The sequence below is a fragment of the Ictidomys tridecemlineatus genome, chromosome 10 (genome assembly GCF_052094955.1).
Source record: "Ictidomys tridecemlineatus isolate mIctTri1 chromosome 10, mIctTri1.hap1, whole genome shotgun sequence".
Classification (NCBI taxonomy): Eukaryota; Metazoa; Chordata; class Mammalia; order Rodentia; family Sciuridae; genus Ictidomys; species Ictidomys tridecemlineatus.
Window position 1 is genome coordinate 125,101,616 of NC_135486.1, and position 9,520 is coordinate 125,111,135.

General features: G+C 49.5%; 1 protein-coding gene and 1 pseudogene across 1 annotated transcript; both read left to right on the forward strand.

The window, feature by feature from the left end:
* The first annotated feature begins 2,724 nt into the window (after positions 1-2,724).
* On the forward strand, positions 2,725-2,854 carry LOC144367678 (U4 spliceosomal RNA; annotated as a pseudogene).
* Positions 2,855-6,310: 3,456 nt separating this feature from the next.
* On the forward strand, positions 6,311-7,648 carry Nupr1 (nuclear protein 1, transcriptional regulator). The gene is made up of 3 exons (XM_005323808.5): positions 6,311-6,610; positions 6,948-7,091; positions 7,356-7,648. The coding sequence occupies exons 1-2, from the start codon at positions 6,496-6,498 to the stop codon at positions 7,076-7,078; spliced, it is 246 nt and encodes an 81-aa protein (XP_005323865.2). The 5' UTR covers positions 6,311-6,495; the 3' UTR covers positions 7,079-7,091; positions 7,356-7,648.
* The last annotated feature ends 1,872 nt before the right edge of the window (positions 7,649-9,520 follow it).

The window sequence follows — 9,520 nt, forward strand, 5'->3', positions numbered from 1 at the left end:
GATAAGTATCCACCACTAGGATGGAGCTATATAAAATGTTCTCCCCAAATCTCTTCTGACCAGAGTGGTCTTTTAAAAATGCAATTGTGGGACTGGGGTTGTGGCTTAGTGGTAGAGCATTTACCTCGCACACATGAGGCACTGGGTTTGATCCTCAGTACCACATAGAAATAAATAAAATAAAATAAAGCTATCATGTTCATCTACAACAACAACCACCCACAAAAAGCAAATGTGTTCATGTTCTGGTATCCCTGTCTTCTTTCCCACCTCCCTCCCTCCCAACCAAACCCACCTCCCTCTTCATGTCAGTCTCCTAGGCCTCTCCAGAGGCGCCTGGAGCATATTTATCTGTGTCCTCACCTCCATGTCTCCAGTTCATCTGCACATCTCCCTGACTGAGTCAAACACATTTGGTTTTTTGTTTTGTTTTGTTTAGTTTTTTGTTGGGGGGGGGTATTTTGTTTTGTTTTGGTACCAGGGGTTGGACTCAGGGGCGCAGCTCAAACACCTCAGGCAGACAGGTACAGGAAACTGTTGACAATTCAATGCTTTTTGTCCCTGATGCATACACAAAAAGCCACCAGAAGGTGGCATCATATGCATGGAATATGAAGAAGGAAGAGGATGAAATACATTAAGTCATAAAAATTGCCTTTTGTCTGCTTGTAAATTATACATTGTAAAGCTGGGCGTGGTGGCCACTGCAATCCTAGCAGCTCGGGATCCTACAGCAGGAGGGCTGTAAGTTCAAAGCCAGCCTTCGCAACTTCTCAAGGCCCTGTCTCAAAATTTAAAAGGCTGGGGAAGTGGCTTATTGGTTAATCCCCTCTGGGTTCAGTCCCTGTGCCAAAAATAAATATTAAGTCCAAAATCTAAAATATATAATGGAGAAAATAAAATTCTCTATAGTTCCAGTCTAGGACATCACCATTATGGAGAGTATGTACATCCCATAGTCTCTCCTTTTTATTTTCAGTAACTAAAAGATATTTTCTCACAAGAAAAGGATTACAGAAGCACAGCCTCAGGCTCTAGGCTGCCCAGGGCTGTGTTGGGCTTGGGCTCAGGGTCGCCCTTAGGGGGCGATGAAGACAGCGCCATCAATGTCTGGGGTGCCCTCCCGATTCATGGCCCCTAGGGGTCTGGGTCTGAAGCAGCATGGTAGCTCAGGTTCTGCACCAGCAGCACAGCGGGTTCAGCTCCACGAGGCGCCCCGGTCTCCTAACATAACTCAGCGTGCACTAACCTGACAGCCCTGCAAAACTGAATCCATCTTCCCCATCTGGACCAACGCATGTCTCAGAGTGAAAGCCACCAAGCTGATCTCAAAAGATCACCCTGGGAATCCTCTTGACCTTCCTCAGAACTTGACCTTTGAAAATCAGTAGCCCATAGGCAATCCCAAGAACTGACCACTGTCCAGAACAGCAGGGCAGCAACTGCACCTCTATGGGGCACGCATGGTCCATGGTTCAGATCCTTCTGGTAGGAGTGATTTTTTTTTTTCATTTAAAAATGTATTAAAAGCCCAGCGCAGTGGCTCACGCCTGTAATCCCTGTGCTGGGGAGGCTGAGGCAGGAGGATTACAAGTTCAAAGCCAACCTCAGCAACTTAGTGAAGCCTTGTCTCAAAATAAAAAATAAATAAATAAAAGGGCTGGGGATATGATTCCATGGTTAAATGCCCTTGGGCTCAATCCCTGGTACCAAAAATTAAATAAATAAGAAAACATCATTCATTTATATTCAAGCTAAGGACATAACAGAGCCAGGAAAATTGCAAGCACAGCTGTAAAATTTGAGTTTCTCTAGACCAGGGTTATGGGGTCTTAGCGACACATTTAGGGTCCCCTAGCCATGCAGGATATTCATCCCAGGGCACTCTACCACTGAGCTACATCCTCAGCCTTTTTTATTAATCTTAATTTAATAATCTTGATCAACACATCATGCCTTGGAAATTTCTGGATCCTTTGAGTCAGTGACTTCTGTATATCCCTCAAACTATCCAGGACTTTCTGATTCCTGTTTAACTCCTGGCTTTGGGTGTGTTTTGCTGTCTACCACACAGACCCCTGCTCCACAGCCCCCTGAGTTTACTGCAGGTGGATCCTGCTGGGTTGTAATAGGTGTGTTTGGCAACCTGCTGGAATGTCACAAGGTATGACCCTAAGCAGAAAGAATGCAGACTTCCTCGTGCCTGCTGCTACACACAGCTGGAGGCTGCAGGACGTAAAACCTCATCTCTTGACTTTTCCCGTTGAGTCATCTTTGGGGCCCTATAAGTCCACGTGTAGCATTTCCCAGAAATACCTTCTCTTTTGACTGCTGGCCCTCTGCCTGGCCTTCTCCCCAGGGTTTAGATTTCCTCCTTCCACACCTGCAAGATCAAAGCCAAAGAAGACGCCCTTGCCTGGCTCCATTGCAGCTGATCACATGTCTTCATGGTCCTCTGTGTAACTAGGGCAGGGCCCCTCAGATCCCTCAGAGCAGAGAATCTGGAAGCTGAACAGCAGTATTGACCTCAGCAAAGCTTCATATATTCATTCACCTTGTCATTTATTAAGCCCTGACTGTGTGCCAGGCGTCGAGGATACAATGATAAGACAGACAAGACTCCTGCCCTAATGAAGAATAACTAAAACAGCAAACATTTATGGAACACTTGCCACCTTCTAGGCACTATGCTAACTAAGTCTTTATAAGAATGACTTTTTAGCCAGCTTTTCACAGTGGCAGTGTGGTAGCCAATGAGGTTTGCCCAAGGCGTGATTGTTACTATTTGAAAACTTTTCCCAATACTCTGCCATGACAATTTGCAACATGTAGTCAGCACTGGTTTTAAAAAAAGAAAGAAAAAATTGGCTTTTCAATCCTCATGAGTCCCTCACCCTGGCCTCTACCCAGAATAGTCAGTACCATTATTAATCTCATGATTTGTACCCACAGTCTACCTGACCCATGTTAATGTCATTTGTCTTTCTTTCTTTCTTTGGTACTGAGGGTTGAACCCAGAGGCATTTTACCAATGAGCTAAGTCCCCAGCCTTTGAAACAAGGGTCTCACTGAGTTTCTTAGGTCCTCGCTAAGTTGCTGAGGCTGGTTCGGAACTCACAATCCTCCTGCTTCAGACTCCCAAGAGGCTAGGATTACAGGCACGCGACACCAGGCCAGCATGTGTGTTATTTTGGATAAGAATGTATGTTGATATGCTGAAGAGTCATCTGCTTCACTGCACAGAAATTCCAGAATTTACAGCTTATGGTGGGTCTCTGCATCCTCAGCACACCAGGTCCCGAGCAGGACCATTTGGGAAGAAAGGGAGGAAGGAGGGAGAGAGAACCCCTGACAGGTGCCTCCACACATTGAGGAGGCAAACCTTTGCCAGTGTTTGGTCAGCTGGGCGGACTTAGAATGAGCCCTGGAACTGGGGTCAGGTAGACCGTGGGTACAAATCATTCATCGCTCACCAGCAGTGTGACCTTGAGCAAGTCACCCTCAGAGCTCCCCCCACCCCCTGTACTGGGGATTAAACCCAGGGGTGTTTTACCACTGGGCCACATCCCCAGCCCTTTTTGAGACAAGGGTCTCACTGAATTGCTGAGGCTGGCCTCCAACCTGCAGTCCTCTTGCCTCAGCCTCCCAGGTCACTGGGATTGCAGGAGTGCGCCACTGCATCTGGCAGTTTTTGAATAATGGAGAAACGGGAGTAAGTCATGTGCCTTGCTCTGGGCCAAGTCCTCTCACATATGGATGCTCTCACTGTCGTCCCTTTATAGGTGAGTAAGCAGACCCAGAAGTGGGAGGGCTGGGTGTGGCTCAGTGGTAGAGCACTTTCCTTGCATGTGTCATACCCTGGGCTCAATCCCCAGCATTAGGAAAAGAAAGGAAAAAAAAAAAAAAAAAAAAGAAGTGTGCCCAAAAGCCCTCAGCTTGTCACCCAGTAAGCCTGGTGGCAGAGGCCAAAAGGTGAAACTTCCCTATATGGGACTCCTTAAAAATCTACGAGGGGGTGGTTTGGGTGTCACAATAAGAGGGAAAGGGGCCCAAACAACTCCGTATGGTTAAGTATTGTCCCATGTCCTGCTAGATACTCAGGTAAGTAAAAAACTTATTTTTGATGATCTGAACCTGAAACCTAACCCTGTCCCATTTGATAATAGAGGAGTTATTTTGCTACCAGAGTGATAAAGCCCACCTCTTGCTGGGCTGAGTGGCACTGGCCTGTAATCCCAACTACCTGGGAGGCAGCCTCAGCCATACAGCAAGACCCTGTCTCAAAACAAAAAGGGCGTGGCCAGGTGTGGTGGCACACACCTGTAATTCCACCGATTTGGGACGCAGGAGGATCACAAGTTTAGAGCCAGCCTCAGCAATTTAGTAGGGCTCTAGGTAACTTAGCGAGACCCTGTCTCAAAATAAGAAATAAAGGCCTGGGGGACGTGGCTCAGTGGTAGAGTAGCTCTGGATTCAATCCACAATACCAGGGAGGAAAAAACCAAAACCCAAACCACCATGTCCCAGGAACACATATTTCTTAATTTTCTCCATGTCACCTTATCTTGGTGTGTTATCTGTGTTTAAATTAGGGTTCTTTTCCTCCTCTTGTCATCTGGTCTGTTATTATCCCAACTCTGCTTTGATTGGAGAGACCTTCCGTTTTCACTTTTGTTTCCTGAGTATTAAAGAACTCACACATCACCCACAGGAAAACAAAAGCTAAATTTAGTTGATTCAGGAATGCAAGCAGAAGGACAGCTTCTGAGCGAACCAAGGGTGACCCTGGGCTATGAGAGGGCTTGGGTGAAGGACGGGATTTGGTGACACTGAGATGACACAGGATTTAATAGATTCACAGGAGTGTGAGCAGAGATTCATAGCTGGCCTGGCCTGAGAAAGTCTTGCTTCATTGGAAACCAGAGTGCTTTGTTTGTTTTTTAAAACGAGGAACATTTTGTCTGTCCACCTCCCTGCCAAAGACAGCAGGGTGGAGAAAATGTGGGTGGGCACCTCTCAGGGCTAAAATGACTCATATGATTTAGATCCTTTAGGCAAACATGGAATATTTCATTTCCACATGTTTCTTATCTAAACTTAAAATTTATACTAATTCCTATCAAATTCACATTTAAGGACAGGTGCCATGGCACTCGTGGGAGGATCTCAAGTTCAAGGCTGGCCTGGCCAACTTAATGAGATTGTGTTTCAAAATTTAAAATAAAATTTAAAAAGAAAGAAAGAAAAAAGACCTGTGGACCTAATTCTGTGATAGAATGCCCCTGGGTTCAGTCCCTAGTACCAAAAAAGTCACACTTAATTCATCCTTAAATTCACAATAGTTAATAATTTTTTGTACAGGGGATTGGACCCACCCAGGGCTGCTTTTCCACTGAGCTACCTCCCCAGCCCTTTCTGTTTTTTTATTTTGAGCCAGAGTATCACCAAGTTGCTGAGGGTCTCACTAAGTTGCCCAGGCTGGTTCAAACTTGTAATCCTGCCTCAGCCTCCCAAGTCTCTGGGATTACAGGTGTGTGTACCACCAGGCCCAGCAGACTATGCTTTTATCATTTTATTATAAATTAACTTCTTCTGTCCCCTACATATCACAGTGAGAGCATTATAGTAGAAAATGTGACCAGCGTTTATGTAGCCCTCGCACAGCATCAGGCACCGCTGTGAGGGCCTTTCCGTGAATTCGCTCATGCACTCCTCTCACTAATTCTACGGTGTAGATAAAATGTCATCTTGGTCTTTAGAGGAAACTGAGGCACAGGAGGTGAAGTGACATGTCCAAGGTCACAGAGGCAGGAGAGGGTTGCATCTTTGAACACAGGGCCTGAGGCTGCAGAGTCTGTGTTCTCAGCCACCTGGCTGTTCTCCCTCAGGAGAGGAAGAGAAGGTCACTCAGAGACTCCATGCAGGATATTAAGGGGATTTTCCTTAAAGAGACGGAGGTGGGAAGCACTCGCAGGGCACATGGTGTGTTGAAGTCCCCCCTCCCTCCTTCTTCATTCCATATTTGACTACCACAACCTGAGCTGGAGCCTGAATGGGGAACAGCAGGAGGGCAACTCTGTGGCCAGACCCAGGCCCAGAAGGAGCCAGTGGCAGAGGGTGGAGGCTGGACTGGAAGGAGTGACGCAGGTGAGGCCCTCCGTCTCTGCTGGCCAAGATCTCAAGGACTGTTTATGCCCAGACCCTGCCTCCTCCCTCTTCCCCCTGAGAGGCGGGAGTCTCCACTGTGGAAAAATACCCAGCAGAGAGGGAGGAGCAGTGGCCCAGCTGCTGGTTCCCCTCCCAAGACCAGCACTTATGGGCTGGGTTCTGGGAAAACCAGATTGCATCAGACAGGCCCCAAGGCCTAAAGCCAGTCTGTGGTCGAGGCCAGCCTTATAAGTCGGGCTGAGTGAGCCGGAGAGCACAGGCGCTTGGCCCGAAAACCAGACACAATCAAAGCCCTAGGAGAAGAGGAGAGGCAGAGAGCGGCCAGACATGATGGCCACCTTGCCCCCCGCCACCTGCCCCTCCCGGCAGCCCCCAGGCCCAGAGGACGAAGAAGCCAGCCTGGATGAGTATGACCTCTACGGCCTGGCCCACCCTCACGTGGGTAAGGCCACTCCGCCACCTCCCCAGTCCTTCCACTTCCGAGCCCCTCCGTCACCCCAGGTCCCCGCTCCTTGGTCTCCCCCAGGTCTTGCCCTTCTCCAGTCAACTGGTCCTGTGGCCCCCATAAGTCATGTCCTTCTAACCCCTCAGCCACGGGACATCACACATCTGGGGGACCCTCATTCCACATATGGGGAAACAGCAGGCAGGGGTGCTGCTGTCCCCTGGTTGCATGGTGACACCCCTCCAATGTCCCTGCCCCTTCTACCCTGGCAACCCCCATCAACCACCTCTCCCCTGCATCACGGTTCACCTCCATTTCCTTCTCTGGGTACCAGCCGGTGGAGGCCGGAAGGGTCGCACCAAGAGAGAAGCTGCTGCCCACACCAACCGCCCCAGCCCTGGAGGGCACGAGAGGAAACTAGTGACCAAGTTCCAGAACTCAGAGAGGAAAAAGGCCCAGCGCTGAGGCCGAGCTGGAGGTAAGGAGCCAGGGAACAACGGGGCCAGGGGAGGTGTCTCTGCCGTGAAAGGTCGGGCCTGAAGGTGTGCGGGGAGGGAGGGAGGAGGAGCTGTGAGTTTCCCAGCACACAGAGAGGAACGCAGAACCTTTCCAACAGAGGGACATTTGGTCTACAGAGGGGGAAACTGAGACCAGAGAGGGTCAGGCTCTTCTCTGGAGTCACAGAGGAAGGGAGTGGGAGAGGCTGAACCTGAACCCAGGCCTCTGTCCTTTCTTCCCCCAGATGAGGCCAGACCACGGACACTCTAACCAGACATGAAGACAGGATTGCCAGGAATGACCCAGAGGCAGCATCCGGGCCTGCCAGCCCCTGACCCCAACCCCAGGACTCACCCCGCCTGAGTGAGACCCCGGGGACCCACCAAGGAAGCATCTCCAGGCCCAGCAAAAGGGCAGGCTGTGGGCAAGGCAGGGATGGACAGGCAGAGTCAGGACGGTCCACCCCCCTCAAAAGAAACGCTGAAGACACTGGAGCCCCCACCCAGGGCACAGTGACAATAAACAACTCTAGCAGCAGCAGCTCGTCTCTGTGTCTTGTGTCCTGGCTCTCTGTGTATTTTTCGTTGGGCATTTCCTGCCTGTGTGTCTCCAGTGCATGAACCAACAAGAGAATCTGTGGTGGGCTGGCTCTTCCTGGAGGGACCCAGGCTGGGCGCTCCGGTGTGTGCATTTCTGTGATTTACGCGGTGTGAGGGCATTTCCTGTTTCTTTGCAGTGATGCCCGTGACACGTGCCCCTCCTCAGTTCCTATCAGTTCTTGGATGTGATGATGTCACCTTTATATAAAACTGCCTTTGGAAGAGATTGTTAGTTATTGACGCCATCTGCAAGATGGAAAAACAAAATAAAATTCAAAACATGGAGGGATTTGCCTTCTGTGACTCAGGGCTCAAATTCAAGGACTCAGATTGTTCCCAAAGGCCCTTCCAGGAGAGGGTTCTGGGCTGTCAGCTGGGGAAAGATTCTAATCCAGTGTGGTCGGTCTCAGGACCAGCTTTCGAAAGAGTGTGGTGTAAACAAGAATGTGGTTGGACCTACGTGGATATGTTGATTACCAAAGATTCAGACAACACAGGCTAGAAAGTTCTTTGTCTCTCACACAACAGCCCACAGGGAAGGTACTTGTGGGCTAAAATGGCAGCTCCAGTGTGTCAGGGATTCCTGCTACTTTTAACCCATTGTTCTGTCATGCTCAAAACATGGCTTCCGCTCCAGCCCAATGTAGCTGCTCTAGTACCTGTCATCACACCTGTCTCTCAGCCCATGGAAGAGGTAAGAGACCAGAGGAGACGGCACCTATTCATTTCTAAGGGCATCATCTAAAAATAGAACCCTCACATCTGTTCAGAATTTAGTCACATGGCCACACCCAACTACAAAGTTCTGGTAAAGTAGTATTTAGTTGCTTAAGCCACATGGTTGACCAAACTTGGATGAGGGCAGGGTTTTACTATTAAAAGAAGTGGGAAAGGTGGGCTGGGGTTGTAGCTCAGTGGTAGAATGCTTGCTAGCACGTGGGAGGCACTGGGTTTCATCCTCTGCACCACATAAAAAAATAAAGGTATTATGTCCATCAACAGCTTAAGAAAGAAGAAGCAGCAGGAAAGAATGAATTCTGGAAGAAACTAGTGAGCAACGTTGCCCACTTACAGATCCAACAGAAATAGGAGGAGAAAGCCCTACCTCCAACCCTGTCTTCACCTTCCTCCTTTTCTCCTGTCCCTTCCATATAAGCTCTAGGTTTTTCTTAGACACCCAAGAATATGGACAGAGGACAGAACCTGTTGGAGCAGTAACAGATCACAGCAGACTGTGACTAGCTGGAGCACCTGGGGACCTCTATTCAGCCACCTCCCCTGAGCCAGCCTGATAACCGAATCACAGAATCCACACCCAACTGGGAAGGACGTGAAAAGACATCTGGTCGACCCCACCCCTCACAGCCCGGGATGGCCGCTGCTTACCCAAACTCCACTGGGCACGGGGCCTGGCTTCCTGTGGAGGTTGCCTCATCCACCCTGGGGCGACTGCTTGATGCCGGCTGAAATCTGAGTCGTCTAAACCACCTGCCCCTGAACAGGCTTCTGTTTTTCTTGTCCTTTCTGTCACACACCTTGCGAAGCTTAGCTCACGGGCCTCCTTCTCTTTTGTCTTGTGCCCTGGAGCACTGACCCCTGACCTCCTCCCCGCAGGACCCTTCTCTGGGATTGCACAGTGAGCCTCAGCCCAGAGTCTCATCCTCCAGATTTCTCCTGGAGCCTTGTAGGTTATTCATTCAATGTTGACTAGATACCTACCATGCTGCCAGGGCCCGACCGAGACATGGACTGCAAGGAGGGACAAATGAGACCCTGGTATGATGGGGACCAGGCCTGATGGCCACCATCA

Excerpts from the sequence above, each read along its gene's own strand:
- Nupr1 (XM_005323808.5), top strand. The coding sequence starts at position 6,496 with ATGATGGCCACCTTGCCCCCCGCCACCTGCCCCTCCCGGCAGCCCCCA. Across the intron at positions 6,611-6,947 it reads CCTGGCCCACCCTCACGTGG|CCGGTGGAGGCCGGAAGGGT; the intron begins GTAAGGCCACTC and ends TCTGGGTACCAG.